General features: G+C 53.7%; 3 protein-coding genes across 6 annotated transcripts; 2 read left to right on the top strand and 1 right to left on the bottom strand.

Annotated features, from left to right (window-relative positions):
• The first annotated feature begins 10,367 nt into the window (after window positions 1-10,367).
• EFNA1 (ephrin A1) lies at window positions 10,368-17,854 on the top strand. Its single transcript, XM_032154357.2, has 5 exons — window positions 10,368-10,618; window positions 13,857-14,152; window positions 16,457-16,522; window positions 16,684-16,734; window positions 16,909-17,854. Exons 1-5 carry the CDS (start codon window positions 10,527-10,529, stop codon window positions 17,019-17,021), a joined length of 618 nt encoding a protein of 205 aa, XP_032010248.1. The 5' UTR covers window positions 10,368-10,526; the 3' UTR covers window positions 17,022-17,854.
• Window positions 17,855-18,820: 966 nt separating this feature from the next.
• On the top strand, window positions 18,821-22,206 carry SLC50A1 (solute carrier family 50 member 1). 3 transcript variants are annotated; one of them, XM_032154353.2, is made up of 6 exons: window positions 18,821-19,037; window positions 19,345-19,422; window positions 19,875-19,998; window positions 20,607-20,768; window positions 21,025-21,144; window positions 21,226-22,206. In XM_032154353.2, the coding sequence occupies exons 1-6, from the start codon at window positions 18,958-18,960 to the stop codon at window positions 21,325-21,327; spliced, it is 666 nt and encodes a 221-aa protein (XP_032010244.1). In that variant the 5' UTR covers window positions 18,821-18,957; the 3' UTR covers window positions 21,328-22,206. The 3 variants fall into 3 exon arrangements, with proteins under 3 accessions (XP_032010244.1, XP_032010247.1, XP_032010246.1); XM_032154356.2 differs by having other exon boundaries at window positions 18,826-19,037; window positions 19,345-19,442; window positions 21,226-22,205; XM_032154355.2 differs by lacking the exon at window positions 19,875-19,998 and having other exon boundaries at window positions 18,831-19,037; window positions 21,226-22,198.
• A 731-nt stretch (window positions 22,207-22,937) lies between these two features.
• Window positions 22,938-23,629, bottom strand: DPM3 (dolichyl-phosphate mannosyltransferase subunit 3, regulatory). Of its 2 annotated transcripts, none has more exons than XM_032154351.1 (2): window positions 23,538-23,629; window positions 22,938-23,292 (listed from the first exon to the last, which is right to left on the bottom strand). In XM_032154351.1, the coding sequence occupies exon 2, from the start codon at window positions 23,285-23,287 to the stop codon at window positions 23,009-23,011; it is 279 nt and encodes a 92-aa protein (XP_032010242.1). In that variant the 5' UTR covers window positions 23,288-23,292; window positions 23,538-23,629; the 3' UTR covers window positions 22,938-23,008. The 2 variants fall into 2 exon arrangements, with proteins under 2 accessions (XP_032010242.1, XP_032010243.1); XM_032154352.2 differs by having other exon boundaries at window positions 22,938-23,318; window positions 23,538-23,609.
• Between the last annotated feature and the right edge of the window lie 404 nt (window positions 23,630-24,033).

Here is a 24,033-nt window from a genome sequence, read left to right as displayed (position 1 = left end):
CCTCCGGTTCCCTCTGAGACTGTCCCACACCCAGCCCCCTCTCTAGCTCTTTCCTTTACCTTCTCTACTGACTCCCCCCATTTGCTCCCAGCAGATATAGATATGGCACTTGGTGCCAAGGCTTTCCTTTATCCCCAGGAGAGCCAGGCAAGTGGGGCGTAGAAGGAATAACATGGTGTAGACCGAAGCCCCATCAAATGTACCCACCTGAGTTCTTTTTTTTTTTTTTTTTGAGACTGAGTCTTGCTCTGTCGCCCAGGCTGGAGTGCAGTGGCGCAATCTTGGCTCACTGCAACCTCCACCTCCCAGGTTCAAGCCATATTCTCCTGCCTCAGCCTCCCAAGTAGCTGGGACCACAGACACGTGCCACCACGCCCAACTAATTTTTGTATTTTTAGTAGAGCTGGGGTTTCACTATGTTAGCCAGGTTGGTCTCAAACTCCTGACCTCAGGTGATCCGCCCACCCGGCCTCCTAAAGTGCTAGGATTACAGGAGTGAGCCACCTCACCCGGCCTTTTTTTTTTTTTTTTTTAGTTTTGAGAGAGGGTCTCCCTCTGTTGCCCAGGCTGGAGCGCAGTGATGCCATCTCGGTTCACTGTAGCCTCTACTTCCTGGGCTTGCCCCCGTCGGCCTGTGCAGGAACCATGCGAGGGGAAATGCACACTGAGAGTGAGAGCGAGACTCAGTCTCCAAGAAAAAAAAAAGAGAGAGAGAGAGATGGGGTTTCACCACATTACCCAGGCTGGTCTCGAATTCCTGAACTCAAGTTTGCCCACGTCAGCCTCCCAACGTGCTGGGATTGCAGGCGTGAGCCACTGCGCCTGGCCCCCCATCTGAGTCCTGAATACCATCACCTTTTGGAGCCTTAGTTTTTTCACCTGGTCAGTGGGGACATAATTCCTGCATTTGCCCACCTCGCAATGTGTAGGAGTCTATAAAGAGGAAATAATATGTGATAAAACGTACAACTGAAAACACGGGACTGTAGTAAAATGTTACACAAATGTAAGGGATTCCAAGTTGGTTGTAACATGGGCATTAAACTATAACTTCTCAAAGATATTGACCATAAAACTTACAGAGCCATGGGAAAAGAATAAAGAAATGTGCATGTTCCTGAGCCTTAACTTCTATGGGTGATTTTTTTTTCTCTGCATTTGTGTTTCTCTACATTTTCTGCACTAATCATGTATTCCTTCTGGAATTAGAAAAAAAAAAAAAAAAGCAGAGCACAGTGGTTCATGCCTGTAATCCCAGCACTAGGAGGCCAAGGTGGGCAGATCACTTAAGACAGGAGTTCGAGACCAGCCTGGCCAACATGGTAAGACCACGTCTCTACTAAAAATCCAAAAATTAGCAGGGCGTGGTGGTGCACGCCTGTAATCCCTGCTATTCTGGAGGCTGAGATGGGAGGATTGCTTGAGCCCAGGAGGTTGAGGCTGCAATGAGCCAAGATCTGGCTACTGCACTCCAGCCTGAGTGATGGAGAAAGACCTTGTCTCAGAAAAAAAAAAAAAAAAAAGAAAAAAGAAAAAGAGAGGCCAGGAGTAGTGGCTCACGCCTGTAATATCAACACTTTAGGAGGCCGAGGGGGGGTGGATCACGAGGTCAGGAGGTCGAGACCATCCTGGCTAACATGGTGAAACCCCGACTCTACTAAAAATACAAAAAAAATTAACTGAGCGTGGTGGTGGGCACCTGTAGTGCCAGCTACTCAGGAGGCTGAGGCAGGAGAATAGTGTGAACACAGGAGGCAGAGTTTGCAGTGAGCCGAGATCATGCCACTGCACTCGAGCCTGAGCAATAGAGTGAGACTCTGTCTCAAAAAAAAGAAAAAGAGAAAAAAATTATAGAAAAGTAATGCTTCTGAAATAAAAGTATCTAACTCCTGGTCTTATATACTGTGTTACAGTGAAAGATTTTAGCCAGGGGTGGAAAAGAGGTTTATCGGCTGTACCAAGAGTGAATGTCCTCCTGCCAGTCCCTCATCCAGCTTTCCCATCCTGGATGCCAAAGTGGAGGAGCTGGAAAGGACGAATTTCTCCCCAGCCAAAATCACAAGGAAGGGATTCCTGGCCCTATGTCTTCTTTGCTCTTCTCCCCTGCCTGAAGCATTGCAGTCTAGGAGAAACCCTTCCCATGAGCCTCAGAGTTCACAAGCAACAGTTGTTCTGAGCTTCTCACCTTCCTGAGCTCCAGACCCTCACCTCCAACTGCCCCGGGACTCCTCATTCTAGAATTTCCACTGGTTTCTCAAATGCAACATGTCTGCAGCAGACACTATTCACTGCTTACCCAAAAGCCATGTAATCCCTGCTTCTAGGCTGATAGAACTCCAGTGTCTTCGGGAAGCAGAACAGATTCAGGGATGGATAGGTCCCTGCCCCAGCCCCGGTCAGAGCACTCCCTTCTCCTTTGTAGATATGGGTGTAGCAACGGACATGTGGACACACGAACTGGTTCTGTTCCTTGTCTGGGGAGTTGCTAGAAAAGATTTTCTTCCCAGATAAAAAGAGAGCCTTGGGCTGGTCAGAAGGTAGTGAGTTATCTCAACTGTTCACAGTCAGTTACAGATTGAACTCCTTGCTCTACTCTGTTCTCCCTTCTCACAGCTGCATTTGACCAGGCTTTAAAAAGAGAGAGGGGTTCCGGGCGCGGTGGCTCACGCCTGTAATCCCAGCACTTTGGGAGGCCGAGGCAGCTGGGTGTGGTGGCGGGCACCTGTAACCCCAGCTACTTGGGAGGCTGAGGCAGGAGAATGGCATGAACCCAGGAGGCGGAGCTTGCAGTGAGCCGAGATCGCGCCACTGCACTCCAGCCTGGGTGACGGAGCAAGACTTCCTCTCAAAAAAAAAAAAAAAAACAGAGGTGGCCGGTGCGATGGCTCATGCCTGTAATCCCAGCACTTTGGGAGGCCAAGGTGGGCAGATCATGAGATCAGGAGTTCGAGACCAGCCTGACCAACATGGTGAAACCCAGTATCTACTAAAAATACAAAAGAATTACCTGGGCTTGGTAGCGTGCACCTGTAATCCCAGCTACTCAGGAGGCTGAGGCAGGAGAATCGCTTGAACCCAGGAGCTGGAGGTTGCAGTGAGCCGAGATCGTGCCACTGCACTCCAGCCTTGGCGACAGGGCAAGACTCTCTCAAAAAAAAAAAAAAAAAAAGAGAGGGAGAGCACCATGAGAGGATAGGACTGCTTTGCTCCCACTCCTTCTTCTTGGGGCTCCTGTAGCTTGAATGGAGCTCTCTGGCTGAAGCAGCCATCTTGTGACCATGGTCCTGAGGACAGCAGGGCATGGGGAAGCACTGGACCTTCGGTGACACTGTTGAGTTCCTGTCTCACTTCCAGACTGCTTGTTATGGGGGGAAAGTAAGCCCTTTACTTAAACTTTGAGTAGCTGGTATTCTGTTATTTGCAGCTAGAAATTTATATAATGTCCCAGACTGAACTCTCCACTCATCCTTCCTAGGCCTGTTCCTCCCCTGCATTTCCTATCGATAAGGAGCATTCCTGCCCACCTAGCCACCCCGGACTTCTCCCAGACTCATGCTCATGGCTCAGCTCTCACCTAACTCTGTCCTCTGCTCCCCACCTCCTCTGCCACTCCTCTGCTCCCCCCAATCTCCTCCAGTGGCAACAGTGAGGGGAGCAGAGGACAGAGAGCTGAGCCAGAGTATTCACTGCACAAGCTCTCACCTCTCTACCTGTGTTGTTTGTTCCCTCCTCCCTGAATGGGAATGCCTACTTATTCTCCAAAGCCCATTTCAAATAGACCCTCTTCTATGAAGCACTCCCCACACCAGATAAACATTCCTTCCTCTGTGAGTCCACAGCTTGTTATACTACTTATACCTCTATTATACTTCTTATCATGTATTCTAATTACACATTTGCCAGAATTATACCTTCTTTTTTTTTGTTTTTGAGATGGCGTCTCGCTCTGTCACCCAGGCTGGAGTGCAGTGGCGCGATCTTGGCTCACTGCAACCTCCTCCTCCCAGGTTCAAGCAATTCTCTGCCTCAGCCTCCTGAGTAGCTGGGACAACAGGCACGCACCACCATGCCCAGCTAATTTTTGTATTTTTAGTAGAGATGGGGGTTTCACCATGTTGGCCAGGCTGGTCTTGAACTCCTGACCTCATGATCCACCTCAGCCTCCCAAAGTGCTGGGATTACAGGCATGAGCCACCGCATCCAGCCCCAGAATTATACATTCTTTAGGACAAGGATGTATTTCAGAGTCCCTAGTGCCTCCCAGTATAGTGTTTGGCTTAAATGATTAGTAAATTTCTGGTGGAAAAGGCCTCAATATAAAGCACCTTCTGGCCGGGCACAATGGCTCATGCCTGTAATCCCAGCACTTTGGGAGGCCGAGGCGGGTGGGTCACCTGAGGTCAGGAGTTGGAGACCAGCCTGGCCAACATGGCAAAACCCTTTCTCTACTAAAAATACAAAAATTAGCTGGGCATGGTGGCGTGCGCCTGTAATCCCAGCTACTCAGGAGGCTGGGGCACAAGAATCACTTGAACCCAGGAGGCAGAGGTTGCAGTGAGCCTAGATTGCACCACTGCACTCAGCCGGGCGACAGAGTGAGACTCTGTCTCAAAAAAATTAATAAATAAATAAAAATAAACCACCTTCTGCTGCTTTCTGTTCAGGAACCTGAGTCCCATCCTTCTGAGCTTCTGCCTCTCTCATCTCCCTCCCACTCTCCCATCCTATCCAACTTCCTCTTCCCTCCTGTGGACTTCTGGGGAGAATTCCACCTTCTCCCACAGAGTCTGGCCCCCTTCTAAGTGGGATGTGGGGAGGAAATTTTATAGAATATGTCCAGGGGAGTGGTAGGAGATGAGACAGAGGTGGTGTGGGGGCCATGTTGCCAAAGGCCTTAAATGCCACGCTAAAGGATTTTGAAATTATTCTGTAGCCCATAGATGATTAAGTAGAAACAGATCTTTTAGTTATAGTCACCTCGATTCTCAAGAAGATAACTGGACTAGTATCAAAAGACCTGGCTTTGGTTTGGCAATATCAAAAGCTTTTTCACAAATCTGTATGCCCAAATATAAGCTGGTCCACAGTAGGTGCTCCGTAAGTGTTTGTTGCTAAAGTCAATTGCAGGGTTCCTTTTTATTTTTTTTTTCTTTTCATGAGACGATTTGCTCTTGTTGCTCAGGCTGGAATGCAATGGCATTATCTCGGCTCACCGTATCCTCTGCTTCCCAGGTTCAAGCAATTCTCATGCCTCAGCCCCCTGAGTAGCTGGGATTACAGGCATGTGCCACCATGCCCGGCTAATTTTGTATTTTTAGTAGAGACGGGGTTTCACCTTGTTGCCCAGGCTGATCTCAAACTCCTGACCTCAGGCGATCCACCCGCCTCAGCCTCCCAAAGTGCTGGGATTACAGGCGTGAGCCACTGCACCCAGTAATTGCAAGGTTATTTCTTTTTTTTTTTTTTTTTTGAGACGGAGTCTCGCTCTGTCACCCAGGCTGGAGTGCAGTGGTGCAATCTCGGCTCACTGCAAGCTCTGCCTCCCAGGTTCACGCCATTCTCCTGCCTCAGCCTCTCCGAGTAGCTGGGTCTACAGGCGCCCGCCACCACGCCCGGCTAATTTTTTGTATCTTTAGTAGAGACGGGGTTTCACCATGGTCTCGATCTCCTGACCTCGTGATCCGCCCGCCTCGGCCTCCCAAAGTGCTGGGATTACAAGCATGAGCCACCGTGCCCGGCTTGCAAGGTTATTTCTAAGTTCTTTTTTGGAGACTGTCTAGCTCTGTCACCCAGGCTGCAGTGTAGAGGCATAGTCATAGCTCACTGTAACCTCAACTCCCGGACTCAAGTGGTCCTCCTGCCTCAGCCTCCAGAGTAGCATGCACTATGTACCTCAGCTAACTTCTTCTTATTATTATTATTTTGCATAGAGACAGGTTCTCAAAATGTCACCCAGGCTAATTTCTAACTCCTGGCCTCACACGATCCTCCCAGCTCAGCCTCCCAATAGTCCTAAGTTCTTTTTATTTTTCTTTTTTTGAGAGTCTTGCTCTGTCACCCAGGCTGGAGTGCAGTGCAGTGGCATGATCTCGGGTCACTGCATCTGCCTCCCGGGTTCAAGTGATTCTCCTGCCTCAGCCTCCTAGGTAGCTGGGATTACAGGTGCATGCCACCATGCCTGGCTAATTTTTGTATTTTTAGTAGAGACGGGGTTTCACCATGTTGGTCAAGCTGGTCTTGAACTCCTGACCTCATGATCTGTCTGCCTCAGCCTCCCAAAGGGCTGGGATTAGAGGCGTGAGCCACCATGCCTGGCCAATAGTCTTAAATTCTAAGAGCCAATCCACCCAACTGCTCAGCAACTGAGGGATGTTTGAATGTGCATGGATATGTTTATTTCTGTCCTGCTTTCATTGCAATGGCAAACTCTGAAATACGTAATGAAGCATTACACTCCCTTTAAAATATTGTTTACAAAGAGTTTATAACATGGAAAATGTCTTCTGTTGTAAAGGGAAAAAAGAAGCACACAATTGAAATGAGTCATACTTATCACACTGTCTAAAAGCAAGCAAAATCTCTTCCCCAGCAAAAAGCTGGCAGGGCAGGGAGGCCAATGTTAACAGCAGCCGGTGGTCCTCCCCTCCCCTTATCCTCCTGTTCTCTATTTTCCAACTTTTTTTTTTTTTTTTTTGAGATGGATTCTCACTCTGTTGCCCACACTAGAGTGCAGTGGTGCTATCTCAGCTCATTGCAACTTCCATCTCCCAGATTCAAGTGATTCTCCTGCCTCAGCCTCCCAAGTAGCTGGGATTACAGGCACCCACCACTACGCCCAGCTAATTTTTGTGTTTTTAGGAGAGATGGGGTTTCACCATGTTGGCCAGGCTGGTCTCAAACTCCTGACCTCAAGTGATCCACCCGCCTCAGCCTCCCAAAGTGCTGGAATTACAGGTGTGAGCCACCGTGCCCGGCCTATTTTCCAACTTCTGAAAAATGTGTGCACATTACTAATAAAGTGGGGAAGGGTATACTTTATGTTTCAAAATGACCTTGAGGGAGTACGACAGAGATTGCTCTCAGCCCAGGTTCTGCTCCTCCCCCTGCTGCCTCACCCCATTGCCCAGAGATGCCCTCTGGGGCTGAGCCAGGTTTCACTTGCCCCAGGGCCCTGCAGCTCTGGCCTTCCCCACCCCAAACCACAGGGCACCCAGCAAAGGAGTCGCAATCCAGTACCTGCACCTGTTCCCAACTGGAAATGCTGCCTCCAGGCAGCCAGGGCCTACCCCAAGGCCTCAGAGGAATTTCCTCTGAGGAAATTCCTGCCCTCCCAGGAATTTCCAGAAAGGACTCATGGAGGAATTTCCTAGACATGCAGACAGGCAGACAGACAGACAGACACCTCAGGCAGCTCTCATCACTAAGCGCAGATGTTTGCCTGTGGGTGACGTACTGGGAGCCAACACAAGCACACAACTTTGCGGTGAGAGGCAGCACGAAGCAAGAATGGAGAGCAGACCCACCCGGGCAGGCTGGGGGCTGGCATGAGGAAGGGACTCGGAGGGAGCCCCAGAGTTGGTCAGCAGATCGAGTCTCCAGGAACAGAAGTCCCTACTATTATCTCTGTCTGAATGGCACAGTGCCTGCAACTCTCCTCTCAGCACAGCAGGCATTGCAGGGGCTCCGGGAGGGGACAGGGTAGTGTGACTGTGAGTGGTAGGGCTGCAGTCTGGGCTTGAGCACTCAGCAAGTTTGCTGTCCTGGTGGCTTGTCAATATCCCCAACCGGCCTGGGGGCTCCCCAAGGTAGTGATTTTATCTTAAACTCATCCTTACACTCTCGGTGCCCATCACGACACCCAGCTCATCACAACACTCAGTGTCTAGGGCTGCTCTAGTAGGGTGGATGATCAACCCCCATATGGATAGGGGAGTGGATAGCGGAGTGATGGGATCAATGCCAGAAGTGAGATGAGAATACTGGGGACAGCACCAAAGCAGGGAAAGGAGCTCCAGGTCCTGTCGGTGCGCAGAATTTCGCTGCACGCTTCTGCACCCAGCTTGCTCCAGACCTAGACGCAGGCAAGAGCTGACGCGGCCCCGCCAGACTGGGCCTAGCGAGCCCTAACCTGCCTGGCCCAAGCAGCTGCAGCGTGGGACTTCACACGTCCCCGCCCAGTCCCAGTGGTCAGAGAAACCAGGGAATCCGGCCCAAAGCTGTCTCCTCCAGGAGGCAACCAGGGCCACCCGCTCTAAAGAGCTACCAGCATCCCTCCCCTCTCCAACCCCTCTGCTGGATCCTTTTCAGAGCAGTTATGTCCAGCAGAAGTTAAGTTCCTTCACTGAACAGTGAGTGATTTCACTCACTCCACAGATATTTACTGACCATCTACTATATGTGCTAGATGCTGTGCCAGGTGCTGGCAGTAAGATAATGAACAAAACAAAAACCCATGTCCTCGTGGAGCTTTGACTCTATGGAATGCCCGAACTGGGAGGCAGTACTCTCGCCGGGGCCACGTGGGAGGTCGACACCCAGGTGTCCTCCTAGGTGAGCAAAAGGCGCGTGAGGTGCCGCCCTGGGAGCAGTCGGCGGGTGGACTTCGTCCTGGGCGAGAGGAGCGGGCCGCACCTCGGACAAACGCTTGGCTGGGCACGTCGCCTGGGGCAGGTGCCCGAGGGAGAGGGGGGTGGCGCTGGCCGTGCGCAAAACCCGGCCCTGACCCGGCCGCGGGGTTACAGGCCGTTGGTGCTCTGTATTTATTATAAACGCAGCGAATAGGGCCTCCAGCGGCCTCAGCGCACGTGGTGGTGCAGTGGGGAGCCGGCTGGGCCCTCCCTAGCTCCAGGCTCCTCCCCGGCGGGGTCAGCGCCAGACTTGCTGCGGCGTCCGGGCCCCGCGTAATTACAGGGGCTGTAGCCAGGCCTGGCCGTAAAATAGGAGGATGAAACGGCTTGGGAACCGGGGAAGCTGGGCCGGACCTGGCCAGGGGCCCCGGGTCCGTGGCTTACCGCGATGCGCAGCCGCAGGGAAGGGCCGGCTAAGGATGCGCACACACACTCATAACACCAACCCGGGGCGCACACAGCCACACAACCACACACGTAAACCACCAAACGCACGCAGACACACAGCATTCGGCTCTCCCACTCCAGGCTCACTCGTGAGCCTAATCAAACACCTGCCCGCCCTCTCCACCCCAGGAGCTGACACCCGCCCGCCAAAGCCCTCTCCAGACCGCAGCAGATCCAGGCGGGGAGAAGAGCCCCGAGAGGCAAATTCCAGCGGGTTTGTTTACACAGCGCGGGGGAGGGGGCCGAGCCGGGTACTGGGGCCCGACTGACTGGGAGCCCCAGCTCAGACTGGGCCAGCTCCAGCTGTGCAGCCTGAGGACTGCGCACAAACACCCCTCCGTTCCACCCCACCCCCGCTGCACGCAGGTACGCGTCTCCCCTCCTCTTCACACGCTGTTCACAAACATTAGCACACGTCTGTCAAAGAGTTTCACACGCTTCCACACACGCGGCTGTGATACTACTCACAAATGCTTTCATGCTAGCGCGCCATCACACGTATTTCATGTGTGGTTACAGTTTGTCACCCTTCATGCCCAGATTCTCACAGTCCATATTCAAGAGCCCGTTCGCACGGTGTACGCGTGTGTTGTTACATATACTCAGGTTGTTAGTGCCCTTTGACTTACCTAAAATAAGAACGGACCCCTCTCGAGCCCAGGGTCCCGCGTGTCGCTCCTGCGCGCAGGCACCGATGTGATGGACAGAGGCACCCTTAGCCCCGGCCGCACACGTTACACCCTCGATCACACACAGCGTTGCACTTTATTCCGGGCATCTAGGCGATGACACAATCTCCAGAACAAAGACAACATTGACAAACCCAACAAAAACAAACAGCCGCGTGTGTAGGGGGAGGGGCAGTCGAGCGCAGAGTCCGGGAAGGGGATGGGGGAGGAGGAGAGTGTGGGAACGCGGGCGCCCGAGCCTGGGCATGCGAGGCTCGGAAAGGTGCGGGGCATGTCAGCAACCTCGCACCCTGCAAGGTCTGCGCGCCTAGCAGCAAAGCCGGGTCCCGCACCCCCGCCTTCGCAGACTCGCACTTGCGAGTTCTTCCCTTCTCCCGCACGCGACTGCGCCCAGGGACGCAAGTCCACCACCGGGACAGGCTCACAAAGCTCCACGCAGACCCACAAGTGAGCGAACACACATCTCTGAGCAGATCTGCGGGGGCAGAGGAGCGCGCTTCGCTCTTTCCTGCACCCCCAGCCTCCTCGCCTCCCCTGCCCGCCCCTCCTCCACATCCCCAGCCCTCAAGCCCCGGGGCAGCCGCGCGCCGGGCGGGGCGAGGGCGGGGCGGGGTGTCGGGCGGCGCCGGCCCAAAAGGCGGAGTCGCTAGGCGAAGGGGCCAGATCTGTGAGCCCAGCGCTGACTGCGCCGCGGAGAAAGCCAGTGGGAACCCAGACCCATAGGAGACCCGCGTCCCCGCTCGGCGTGGCCAGGCCCCGCGCTATGGAGTTCTTCTGGGCCCCTCTCTTGGGTCTGTGCTGCAGTCTGGCCGCTGCTGATCGCCACACCGTCTTCTGGAACAGTTCAAATCCCAAGTAAGCCTCGAGACTCCCGCTGGCAGCCTGGGCTCCTGGCTGGCACTACCCCACCGGGATAACTGTCCCGGCCAACCCCTGAACTGAGCCTAGAGTAGATGACCGAGGTAGGAGGGCGGCTGTAGATTTTCCTCCCCTCACTTCTCCCTCATATCTGGGAGCACCCCACCCCGGGGCAGGAACCTGCTCGTGTCTACTTGCATGGGCTTATATCTGCCCTTCCTTCCTTCTCTCTGGCACCCCTATTACTCTAAAGTGAGGGACCCATGCTGGGCAGTTCCTGCCTCAAGCATAGACTTCGCCCCTGGCAGCCAGGGCCCTTGTTCTAGGCCCCCCCACTGTGAAAGCCTCGCCACTCCTTGTGTGTCCTTTGGGTATCTGACCACACTGACAGGTACTTGGTGTGACATCAAGAGTGCACAGAATGCTCAAGGTAACCCTGGAAGGACCTTTCAGGAGAGAGCTGGGCTGTAGGCATTCATTATGCATTCACCCTGTATTTAAAGCAAACCTGGAAAGTCCCTCACTAGGGGTCTTTTGGGGTGGCATGAGTGAGGCACATGCTGTGCATGGGTAGGCTGAGGGAATCACCTGTTTATGGTGATCTCAAGTAGTAAAAGCGAAGAGCTGGGAGAGGGAGATCATGAGAAAGCTTCAGAAGGAACAGAAGGAGTTAAAGGGGTTACAGAAGGCTCTGGGCAGGAAGGAGTTAATTTCTCCTGGGCAGGTTTAGGGCTGTGAGGCAAATGGTACAGGGAGGAAGACTCTGTCGGCTCCTTTGTTCTTGCCCTTGAGTTTTCTGAAGTTATGGGAACAATATTTGCAGGAATACAGGAGAGAGTGGTAGGGAGGAGCAGGGAGAGAACTGGGCAGCCTGGTATCATGAAAGCCATCTCACCGGCTTAGCCACTCTCGGCCCTAGCGAGCTTGCCCCCCACTCCCCTTGAGAAATATGTTGTGCCAGCTTCCTCGGACCCTGTGGCATCGTCTGGTGAGGCAGTCTGTTGTCTGTGGCTTGTTGGGGTGGGGGAGAGAACAGCCAGCTGCCAACCCCAGAGGGCAATGCCCTCCTGCCCATGGACGCTGGGGAGGCTCAGCCAGCCCACCGCCACCCGCTCCCTGTGCTTTGCCTCCTTGACCCGATGCATCTTGCCCTAGTATGGGAGAGAGCAAAGTCCCTGTTTATGCCCATGCCAGGTGTTGACTGAAGGAGGAGGAGGGGACAGGAAGCCATGAGTAGGGAGGGGGGGACCCTGGCCTTTTCCGTTCCCAAGCTCCCAGGTTTCCTCTCTTTCAGGAAGGAGCCTCTTCCTTACCCACCTCCCCGCCTTCCCTGACGCCACTGCCTCCCTTTCCCAGATGGGGAGCAAGAGTCAAATGAAGGCTAAGTACAGCAGACTGTACCCCCAGGAGAGGGGGCTGATGGGTGACCCCGTGGCCACACACACACACACAAACACCCTATCATACCCAGGACTAAAGAGACGCCAGTCCAGAATAGAGTCCGTAGGCAGCCAAGCTGAGCCCAGCGTGGGGGCAAATATGAGGCTACAATGAACGGGGTAGGTGAGGCTGGCATGGGTGACTCAGGCCAGTGGGCAGCAGCCCTGGGATCTCCAGGCCTCAGGCAGGGGCAGCATGCTGAGAAGGGCGCCAGCCTCCCTCATGCTGGAGGGCAGGCCCCTCATTCTGACCTGCCGGCTCCCTTTGTTTGGAGGACAGTGTTGGGGGTGAGTGGGCGCTGTGCCCTCCTGGGGCCCTGGGGGCTGTCCACATTTGACAAGGTAAGTTTTCACAGGTTCTCATGAGTGCTGGGGCGGGTAGCAGAGGTGGATGAGGAATGAGTCAGTGCCCATCACGGGAATGAGGGAAAGACGCCAGGCCCAGAGCTGAAATACCTGTTCTGAAATGGCTTCTATGTTTATCTCTCCAGAGAGGAATTTTAAAAGCCTCTCTCTGCTCCTCTCTCTCTTTTCCCCAGGGTGGGGGAGGGGCCTGGTAAGCCCAGTTTGGGCGCTGGCACGCTGCTGCAAAGCCTGGCCTCTTAGGGGTCATGCTGATTGGGCAGTGGGTGCCCACCTCAGAGTCCTCTCCGCCTGACTCCTTCCTCGCCCTCCCAGCCTTGGCCAGGGCTTTCAGTTCGAAGCAAGTTGGCGCTAATTCTGCTGAGTCTCTAGCTGGCAGTGCCTGGGGGAATTAGAGAAACTGACCAGCTTGCGGGGTTGGGGGAAGCACTTTTCCCCCTACTGGGACCCCACCCAGGCTGGAGCCAGGTGTCTGGAGCTGGTGGGGAGGGGCTGGTGGGCAGTCAGGCTGGAGCCGGTGGGGCCAGGGGGAATGAACTAGGGGAGGGGAGCTGGCTCCACCTTGGGAGGAGGGGAGAGGAGGAGAGAGGTGAGAGAGGGGAGAGGGGAGAGGCCAGAGGCCAGAGGTCGTCTCAAGCTCAGAGCTTCAGCATTTCATCTAGGGGGAGGTGGAAGTGTGGCTTTTGGAGATAAAGGGATAGGGATGTTTTGGGGTGCTCTGAGAAGGGGAAAAGGAGACCAGTGTAAAAGTTTGAGTAGCTAGAAAGGGAAGATTTGAGGGGGCTGAATGAATTGATGAGAGTGATTTAACTTAAAGGACTAGGGACATTATCTGTGGGCCTGGGTATACTAGCTTCATTTTTGAGGAAAAGTGAAGCTGGGAAATGTGAGATCTACTCAGTGGGTCCGGGGAAATGTGAGAGGAGTAAGGAAAGTGAAGACACAGATGTGTTGGGGGCTCCGGGCTAGCATGGTAAAGAGAAAGGGTTTCCTGGATTCTGATTACAGAACGGACCGATGGGGTCTCAGATTGAGGCCTAACAGCATTTAAAAGGAGCAACTGGTAGAACAGATTTGGGGAAATATTTATGGGTAGAAGAGAATGATAAGTGAGCTTCAGAAATAGGTAGAAGCCCATCTGAGTATCAGGTAAATATCAGGGGGGTTATGGAAAATGCTTTGGTACCTCAAAGATACTGAGTGGATGCTATTTGAAGGACCAACAGGAGACAGTGATGGTGCAGGGGAATGTTTAGAGATGGCAGAGAGAAATGTAAGACATCAAGATCAGTACATATTGGGAGTTGAAGCTTCGGAAAAATCTCTTGGGGTCCAGTGTGAAATGTGAGAGGTCATGTAAACATTCAGAGGCCCAAGGATCTGGCCTGGCTTCTGAATGACCACCTGCTTCTTTCCCCTGTGTGTGTCCCCAGGTTCCGGAATGAGGATTACACCATACATGTGCAGCTGAATGACTACGTGGACATCATCTGTCCGCATTATGAGGATCATTCTGTGGCAGACGCTGCCATGGAGCAGTACATACTGTACCTGGTAGAGCGTGAGGAGTACCAGCTGTGCCAGCCCCAGTCCAAGGACCAAGTCCGCTGGCAGTGCAACCGGCCCAGTGCCAAACATGGCCCCGAGAAGCTGTCTGAGAAGTTCCAGCGCTTTACACCTTTCACCCTGGGCAAGGAGTTCAAAGAAGGACACAGCTACTACTACATCTGTGAGTGCCTGTGAGGGGACAGTGTCTGTTTATTTGTTTTTTTTTTTTTTTGCCACCACGTACATGCTTGGGTACATGCTTGGTGCAGAGTCCAGCAGCAGAGGGCCCCTTCCGATCTTGAATTCTATTTTCATTCATCTACATCCCAATGTGAGTGAGCTTCTACTATGTGCTGGGCACTCTGCTTAGTACTATGAGCACAGAGATAAATAAAACACTACAGAGCCCCTGTCCTCAAGGAAGCTGGGAAGAAACACACATAGGTTAACAGACCCTTAGAACAGTGTACTGCGGTAGACATGAACACAGGGGCCTTGGGAAAATGACCTGGGCACCTGCCAGGCTATGGGGCTCAGAGAAGGCTCAGTGGGGAAGATGGTCCCAGAGCTTAGGACAAGCAGAGGAGCTGGCCAGGCATGAAGGCACACGTACAAAGGGAGCATGACATCTTCAGGGAACTTCCTATGGCTCAGCCTGGCTGGAGTGGGGGGGACACAGGAAGTGAGGAGATGTGAGCCTGGAGAGGTGGACAGAACAGACCATGGGGGGAACTAAAAGGTGATAAGGAGTTTGGACTTCATCCTGAGGGCTCTCACCACTGATGGGTTTTATTTATTTATTTATTTATTTTATTTTTATTTATTTATTTTTTTTTGAGACGGAGTCTCGCTCTGTCGCCCAGGCTGGAGTGCAGTGGCACAATCTCGGCTCACTGCAAGCTCCGCCTCCCAGGTTCACGCCATTCTCCTGCCTCAGCCTCTCCGAGTAGCTGGGACTACAGGCGCCCGCCACCACGCCCGGCTAATTTTTTTGTATTTTTAGTAGAGACGGGGTTTCGCCGTGGTCTCGATCTCCTGACCTCATGATCCGCCCGCCTCAGCCTCCCAAAGTGCTGGGATTACAAGCGTGAGCCACCGCGCCCGGCCTTATTATTATTATTTTTTTTTATTCTTGAGATGGAGTTTCACTCTTGTCGCCCAGGCTGGAGTGCAGTGGTGTGATCTCTGCTCACAGCAACCTCTGCCTCCCGGATTCAAGCAATTCTCCTGCCTCAGCCTCCCAAGTAGCTGGGATTACAGGCACCTGCCACCATGCCCAGCTAATTTTGTATTTTTAGTAGAGACGGGGTTTCACCATGTTGGTCAGACTGGTCTCGAACTCCTGACCTCAAGTGATCTGCCCGCCTCAGCCTCCCAACTGCCACCAGCCACTAATTTTGTTTTTTAGTAGAGACAGGTTTCACCATTTGGTCAGACAAGTGATCTGCCCGCCTCAGCCTCCCAAAGTGCTGGGATTATAGGCGTGAACCACCGTGCACAGCCTGACGGATTTTAAAAGTTATGAGATCGTCCAGCACTTTGGGAGGCCGAGGTGGGCAGATCACCTAGGGTCAGGAGTTCAAGACCAGCCTGGCCAACATGGTGAAAACCCAACTCTACTAAAAAAATATGAAAATTAGCCGGGTGTGGTGGCGCACCTCTGTAGTCCCAGCTACTCAATAGGCTGAGGCGGGAGGATCACTTGAACCCAGGAGGTGTGAGGTTACAGTGAGCCGAGATCCCATCATTGTACTCCAGCCTGGGTGACAGAGTGAGACTCCATTTCAAAAAGAAAGTTATGAGATCAGCTTTGTATAAGATGGATCTAGGACTCTGTGAGTGGGGGCTAGGCAGGAGTAGTTTTTTGTTTTGTTTTGTTTTTTTCTGAGACAGAGTCTCGCTTTGTCGCCCAGACTGGAGTGCAGTGTCACGATCTTGACTTGCTGCAACGTCCACCTCCTGGGTTCAATTGATTCTTCTGCCTCAGCCTCCTGAGTAGCTGGGACTACAGGCATGTGCCACCATGCCCGGCTAATTTTTGTATTTTTAGTAGAGACGGGGTTTCACCATATTGGCCAGGCTGGTCTCAAACTCCTGACCTCGTGATCCGCCCACCTCGGCCTCCCAAAGTGCTGGGATTACATGTGTGAGCCACTGCGCCCGGCCCAGGAGTGGTATTAAGTGGCCCAGGCAAGAGGAACATATTCAGACTTGGAGGAATGAAGGATGAAATGTGGGGAGGGGCAGTGTCTATGTTCTTTTTGTCACCACTGCCAAAGCTGAGGGTTTTTTCCAAAGAATGAGAGGCTGGGCTGAACACTGGGCAGGAAGTTAGCAAAAACTAAGGAGAGTAGGAATCAAGGTTAGAAGGAAGAGAAGAATGAAATTGAGTAGGGAGCTGAGAAAGCAGGGCGAGGGGCATTTGGGCTTACATTTTCTTCCAGCAAACGTTTCTTATTTAACCCCCTGTGGGCTTATCTTGCAGCCAAACCCATCCACCAACATGAAGACCGCTGCTTGAGGTTGAAGGTGACTGTCAGTGGCAAAATCAGTGAGTGTCAGAGCCCTGTGGGCGTCCTTCCTCCATCTCTATGCTGGGTGTGGTCTAGTGATCTAGGATGGTATAGAAGTCTTGCAGCCCAGCCCACTCACACTTACAGCCCTCTGCCTCTTTGATATAGTACCTGATCTACTACCACTCTTGTCTTTCAGCTCACAGTCCTCAGGCCCATGACAATCCACAGGAGAAGAGACTTGCAGCAGGTGGGTAGCTGGAGCAAACTGGGCCTGGGGCACAGGAAGGGGTCTGCTTGAAGAGGTTGGGTACAGGAGGTGGCTCCTTTACCAGGCAGAGGCTGAGGGAATCCTGTTGGGCTGAGGGCCAGTGCAAATAGTGGAGCCACTCACATTGGTGGCCTTTGCCCTCTCACCTTGCAGATGACCCAGAGGTGCGGGTTCTACATAGCATTGGTCACAGTGCTGCCCCACGCCTCTTCCCACTTGCCTGGACTGTGCTGCTCCTGCCACTTCTGCTGCTGCAAACCCCGTGAAGGTGTATGCCACACCTGGCCTTAAAGAGGGACACACTGAAGAGAGGGACAGGCACTCCAAACCTGTCTTGGGGCCACTTTCAGAGCCCCCAGCCCTGGGAACCACTCCCACCACAGGCATAAGCTGTCACCTAGCAGCCTCAAAACGGGTCAGTATTAAGGGTTTCAACTGGAAGGAGGCCAACCAGCCCAGCAGTGCCATCTCCACCTTCACCTCGGAGGGATGGAGAAAGAAGTGGAGACAGTCCTTTCCCACCATTCCTGCCTTTAAGCCAAAGAAACAAGCTGTGCAGACATGGTCCCTTAAGGCACAGTGGGAGCTGAGCTGGAAGGGGCCACGTGGATGGGCAAAGCTTGTCAAAGACGCCCCCTCCAGGAGATAGCCAGGATGCCCAGATGAACTGACTGAAGGAAAAGCAAGAAACAGTTTCTTGCTTGGGAGCCAGGTACAGGAGAGGCAGCATGCTTGGGCTGACCCAGCATCTCCCAGCAAGACCTCATCTGTGGAGCTGCCACAGAGAAGTTTGTAGCCAGGTACTGCATTCTCTCCCATCCTGGGGCAGCACTCCCCAGAGCTGTGCCAGCAGGGGGGCTGTGCCAACCTGTTCTTTAGAGTGTAGCTGTAAGGGCAGTGCCCATGTGTACATTATGCCTAGAGTGTAGCCTAAAGGGCAGGGCCCACGTGTACAGTATCTGTATATAAGTTGCTGTGTGTCTGTCCTGATTTCTACAACTGGAGTTTTTTTATACAACGTTCTTTGTCTCAAAATAAAGCATTGTGTTTTTTCGGACATGCTTTTCTGCCACTCCATATTAAAACGTATGACCATTGAGTCCCTGCTAAGTGCGAGGCTCTCTGTGCTACAACAGGTAGCAACTGGGTTTGAATTTCTTTCTCTCCAAAGAATGCGTGCCCCTCACCAGGCCAAAAGGGTGGGGTGTTTCCTCCTCTGAGGGTTGTCCAGGACCGGAGTGCTCCTGACAGCAGTCTCTCGGGTTCTGAGCTGCACTCCACTCTGGAAGTTCTTCCTATCCAACCTCTACCCCACTCCCACCCCGTCACCACAGGGCTTCGGCATACTACCGTTCAGGTACTCATGCTGTTTGGGTGAGTCAGGGAAGCTGGGAACGCCAGCTGAGGCATGCGGCCCCGCCCCACAGCCACACTAGCAGAGACGTGTGGGAAGCTGGGAGGGAAAGTTCCCAGCAACAAGTGGGTTGGACCGGGGGGGGGGGGGGGGGCCGGGGAGGGGGGGGGGGGGGGGGGGGGGGGAGGGTGCCGGCAGGAGGGGGGGGGGGGGGGGGGGGGGGGGGGGGGGGTCAGTGATAGAGGCGTCAGTGGATTGGCCACGTCATGTAAAGTTGACCCGAGAGGGAGGGCAAAAGAGGAAGGCTTGGTGATTCCTGGCAATGTGTTATTTTGAGAAAAGGCTTCGGCAGCAAACTCCAGAAAAAAACTTCCCAAAGCCTGCGCAACTGAGGTTCTGATATGGAGCTCTGGATGGAAAGCGTGCTGAAGTCTGGTTAAACTAGCAAGCTTTTGTTTGGAGGTCCACCGCCGAAGGCGCACGGGCCTGTGGGAACACGAACGTTGAGACTGGGGGGGTCTAGATGATCCAAGGCGTAGGCAGAGTGTGAGGAGCGGCAGGTATCGGGGACACATCCGCGGAGCCCTAGGAAGTGGACTGACCGGGACACGGAGGAGGTCTGGACCAGGGAACTGGGCAGGCGCTCGGAGGAGAGGGGCGCGAGTTCCGGTTCGGCGTCGGAGGGAGGGTGGGGCTTCGGCGCAGTTTCCGGAGGGACGGGCCGAGCGCGCGGGGGCGGAGCCGAGTGCGCGGAGCGGGGCTCCAGCGCCGCAGGTCCGGGCTGTAGTAGGTCCCGGCAACCGCAGGCTTGCGGCCGGCGCTGGGCGCGGGATCCGACTCTAGTCGTGATGGAGGCGGGCGGCTTTCTGGACTCGCTCATTTACGGAGCATGCGTGGTCTTCACCCTTGGCATGTTCTCCGCCGGCCTGTGAGAGTGCGGCGGGGCTGGGTTGGGGAGGACTAGGCAGTCAGGAAAGGAGAGAGAGCGGGCAGAGACGTGGTCACAGCACCTGGCTCGTCCGGAACCAGGATCAAAGTGGGATCGGGTCGAGGGGACCGGGGTACAAGGGCGAGGCTGGTCACTAGGCCTGAGGGAGAAGGCAGGGTAGCTGGCGGGGGGGAGGGGGGCGGGGTCTGCGCTGGTCCGGAAAGGATAACAGGCATTGGGCATCCCCCTCAAGCACTCTGCTTCTCCCTTCCCACCCCTCACCCCTCCCTTCGGGGCCCCATTACAGCTCGGACCTCAGGCACATGCGAATGACCCGGAGTGTGGACAACGTCCAGTTCCTGCCCTTTCTCACCACGGAAGTCAAGTGAGGGGGCGACGGCTGCGGTAGTGGGAAAGGCTATCAGAGGGAGGTGGGGGCGGGGCAGGAGGAGCAAGAGTGAAAGAGGCTTGGCCGGGCGCGGTGGCTCACGCCTGTAATCCCTGCACTTTGGGAGGCCGAGACGGGCGGATCACGAGGTCAGGCGATCCAGACCATACTGGCTAACACGGTGAAACCCCGTCTCTACTGAAAATACAAAAAATTAGCCGGGCGTGGTGGCGGGCGCCTGTAGTCCCAGCTACTTGGAGAGGCTGAGGCAGGAGAATGGCGTGAACCCGGGAGGCGGAGCTTGCAGTGAGCCGAGATCGCGCCACGCACTCCAGCCTGGGCGACAGAGCGAGACTACGTCTCAAAAAAAAAAAAAAAGAGTGAAAGACCTTTGGGTCCTTCTCTCACACTGAACCCTTTGAGCCATGTCCATCCCCTCCACCCTGCAGCAACCTGGGCTGGCTGAGTTATGGGGCTTTGAAGGGAGACAGGATCCTCATCGTCGTCAACACAGTGGGTGCTGCGCTTCAGACCCTGTATATCTTGGCATATCTGCATTACTGCCCTCGGAAGGTAGAGGCCCTCCCTTGGACCCACCTATCTGCTGCACGCCCTGCCTTGCTGGCAGGGCAAACACTATTTCCTAGAAGACTGTAACAGCTGGCACTGCCACCCTTTCCAGGAAGGCCTCTCCAGCCTTGCAGGTCCCCTTCCTCTATGAAGCCAGCCTTCTGAGATTAACACATTGCCCCCATTTAGGCAAGGCTGGTAGCTCTGCCTAGCCTGAGATGCCTATGCTGCCCACCCTGGGCTTCAGCCAATAAGCTAAGGGGAAAGGGCTTTTGTCCCTGATACTTCTTTCGAGCCAGGGTCCGTGGGTGAGAATGAGATGATTAGCTCTGCTTCCCTGCTCAATCACACAAGCATTTATGAAGCTCCTACTGTGTGTGCCAAGCATACAGAAAAAAACACATCTTTATCTCCCCCAGAAGTCTCCAGTGTTGTGGGTGGATAAGACCTTCCTATCAAGTTGGTGGTGGGAAAGAAGCTGTGACAGTGCAGTGCTGGAGGCCTAGACAGTCTGGCTTCCCCATTGGAGCATGGGAGAAGGCAGGATGAATTAACTCTAGCAGGGAAGTCAGAGTGCACATCTGGAAGTAAGGCTACTCTCTCCCCTGCAGCGTGTTGTGCTCCTACAGACTGCAACCCTGCTAGGGGTCCTTCTCCTGGGTTATAGCTACTTTTGGCTCCTGGTACCCAACCTTGAGACCCGGCTTCAGCAGTTGGGCCTCTTCTGCAGTGTCTTCACCATCAGCATGTACCTCTCACCACTGGCTGACTTGGTGAGTGGGGGTGTCCAAGGAGGTAGGAGAGATAAGAGTCAGGCTCTCACAGCCAAATACTATGGCTTACAGTCCCGAGGAAGGGGAGATCCAAACCCTGGAAGAAGACAAGGCAGTAGAAGTGGGCGAGTGGGAGGCAGGAAAGGTTGGGTGACAGATCAGGGAGGGTGTCTGACCTTTTTCTTGAGGAAATCCTTAGGCAAGTGAAGCTTTACGATGTGCTTGGGCCAAGAGAGTCTTTCATTCTTTCCCACAGGCTAAGGTCATTCAAACTAAATCAACCCAATGTCTCTCCTACCCACTCACCATTGCTACCCTTCTCACCTCTGCCTCCTGGTGCCTCTATGGGTTTCGACTCAGAGATCCCTATATCATGGTAAGCACAACAGGGATGGGGTGACAGGGGTGCAAGGTGGAAAACTGGCTCCTCTCCTCATAGCAGTTCTTGTGATTTCAGGTGTCCAACTTTCCAGGAATCGTCACCAGCTTTATCCGTTTCTGGCTTTTCTGGAAGTACCCCCAGGAGCAAGACAGGAACTATTGGCTCCTGCAAACCTGAGGCTGCTCACCTGACCACTAGGCACCTTAGTGCCAACCTGAACCAAAGAGACCTCCTTGTTTCAGCTGGGCCTGCTGTCCAGCTTCCCAGGTGCAGTGGGTTGTGGGAACAGGAGATGACTTTGAGGATAAAGGGACCAAAGAAAGAGCTTTACTTAGATGATTGGTTGGGGCCTAGGAGATGAAATCACTTTTTATTTTTCAGAGATTTTTTTTTAATTTTGGAGGTTGGGGTGCTATCTTTATGCCTTAAAAGGCCGGGCGCGGTGGCTCACGCCTGTAATCCCAGCACTTTGGGAGGCCAAGGTGGGCGGATCACCTGAGGTCAGGAGTTCAAAACCAACCTGACCAACATGGTGAAACCCCATCTCTACTAAAAATACAAAATTAGCCGGGCATGGTGGCACATGCCTGTAATCCCAGCTACTTGGGAGGCTGAGGCAGGAGAATTGCTTGAACCCGGGAGGTGGAGGTTGCAGTGAGCTGAGATCGTGCCATTTGTGATATGAATATGCCTTATATGCCGATATGAATATGCCTTAAAATAAAGTGTTCCCCACCCCTGCCCACGATGGTTCATTCTCTACTCATGATTCTAAACCTGCCTGGTTTGGTGAAGGATAGATCCACAGTTATTCTGAGGTTGGTAGGGTAGGCTCAGAAAAGGTATCTCAAAGAACCAAAAGGTTGGAAAGACCCAGGAAGGCCTTAAAAATAACAAAACTTGGATGTTATGAAGAATGGAAGTTAGGCTTCAAGAAAGTACTTCTGGCCGGGTAAGGTGGCTTATGTCTGTAATCACAGCACTTTGGGAGGCCCAGGCAGGAGTATCACTTGAGCCCAGGAGTTTGAGAACAGCCTGAGCAACACAGCGAGACCCTGTCACTACAAAAAATTAAACAGCCTGGTGGTGTGGTGGCATATGCCTATAATCCCGGCTACTCTGGAGGCTGAGGTGGGAGGACTGTTTGAGCCTGGGAGGGTGAGGCTGCAGTGAGCCATGATTGCACCACTGCACTCCAGCCTGGGCAACAGAGTGAGACCCTGTCTCAAAAAAAAAAAAAAAAAATTAGTAGTACACCGGGCGCGGTGACTCACGCCTGTAATTCCAGCACTTTGGGAGGCCGAGGCGGGCGGATTAGGAGGTCAGGAGATCAGACCATCCTGGCCAACACGGTGAAACCCCGACTCTACTAAAAATATAAAAAATTAGCCAGGCGTGGTGGCAGGTGCCTGTAGTCCCAGCTACTCGGGAGGCTGAGGCAGGAGAATGCCGTGAACCCGGGAGGCGGAGCTTGCAGTGAGCCTAGATCACGCCACTGCACTCCAGCCCGGACGACAGAGCAAGGCTCCGTCTCAAAAAAAAAAAAAAAAAGAAGAAGAAGTACTTCCTACAGGGTTGAAAGGACCAGGAAAGTGAAATGTCATTTCCATCCTGAGAAATCTTGAGAAGGGATCTTTGCCTCCTTGGGAGCAAAAATGGGAACACCAGCAAGATGCAAAGATAAAGGCTGAGATGGCCTCAGGAAGGTGGTTCTTTCACATTCACTTCTCGACCTTTAGTACATAGAATCCCCAATACCCATTTTCCATACTCAAAACTAAACGAAGTTAGAAAATAAACTGGCTCTTTAATGGGGAATGGGAGGAAGGGCTGTTCGGACAGGAATGGGGTTAGGCTGTCAGAAGCGCAGCCCCCTGCGGGCTAAGTCGGCTCGGGCCTCCTGTATCTGGCTCTGCAGCTCGCGTGCGGCGTCCTCGCAGTCATGAAAAGTGGCCACACGATAGCCCACAGTGCCCAGGGCATAGCAGCCGGCGGACACCAGCAAGTAGGCGGGCAGTGGCCACAGGACTTCCTGGCAGGACAAGGGCAGCTCCAGGCCCAAGGCTCCCGTGGTCAGGGCCGCCCAAGTGGAGCCCAGGATCGCTAGTCCCCAAAGCCACTGCGCTAATTTCGTCATGGTCACTGCGAGAAAAGAAAGCAATGCTCCCCTGAGGAGCAGAAAGGAAAAGCGGACCAAACTCAACCGAAGCCCGCCCATGGAGAGCATTTAAACCAGCCCTAGCCAGAGGGGAATCGCCGATCCCAGAGGTCCGAACTTGAGTGCCCACAAAAGGTGGAAGGGCCCCTTCCACCTTGCTACCCCCTCTATATTTGAGACCCACTCCCCATCTCTCGCCCTCTCCATTCAGCCTTCAACCTACACTTACCTCTGCCCCAGGTCTCCCCTTCCCCGCGCGGCCCGGATGTTGGCGTCCGGATGTCCTCCCTGGCTCACACTCCGCTTCCGCGCGGCCTTCTGGGAGTTGTAGTTCACATTGGCGGCGCCTGGCGTACTCCTGGCCACCGCCTCAATCTAGGCGGGGTCCAGCGGGCTGTGCTCCGCAAACCGGGAGCAGGCCGGGTCTGGAGAGGCCTCGGCGCTGCTTTCCCACCTTGGGCTACCCTCCAGGCTGGCGTGGGGCTTGAGGACATCCTTAAATGTTGCAACAAGATGGGAATATAATACCGTTCCCCTTAAACTCAGTTCTCCAGCGCTGAAATCCATTCCTTCATTCACTAGTTCATTCATTCGAACATTTCTTTCTTTTCTTTCTTTCTTTCCGTTCTTGACAGGGTCTCTCTATAGTGCCTAGGCGGGACAGAACTTTTTTTTTTTTTTTTTTTTGAGACGAAGTCTCGCTCTGTCGCCCATGCTGGAGTACA

Source organism: Hylobates moloch, unplaced genomic scaffold, assembly GCF_009828535.3.
Source record: "Hylobates moloch isolate HMO894 unplaced genomic scaffold, HMol_V3 SCAFFOLD_5, whole genome shotgun sequence".
NCBI classification, from domain to species: Eukaryota; Metazoa; Chordata; class Mammalia; order Primates; family Hylobatidae; genus Hylobates; species Hylobates moloch.
The sequence above is the reverse complement of the archived record's forward strand: the minus strand, read 5'-3'. Positions and strand labels throughout refer to the sequence as shown.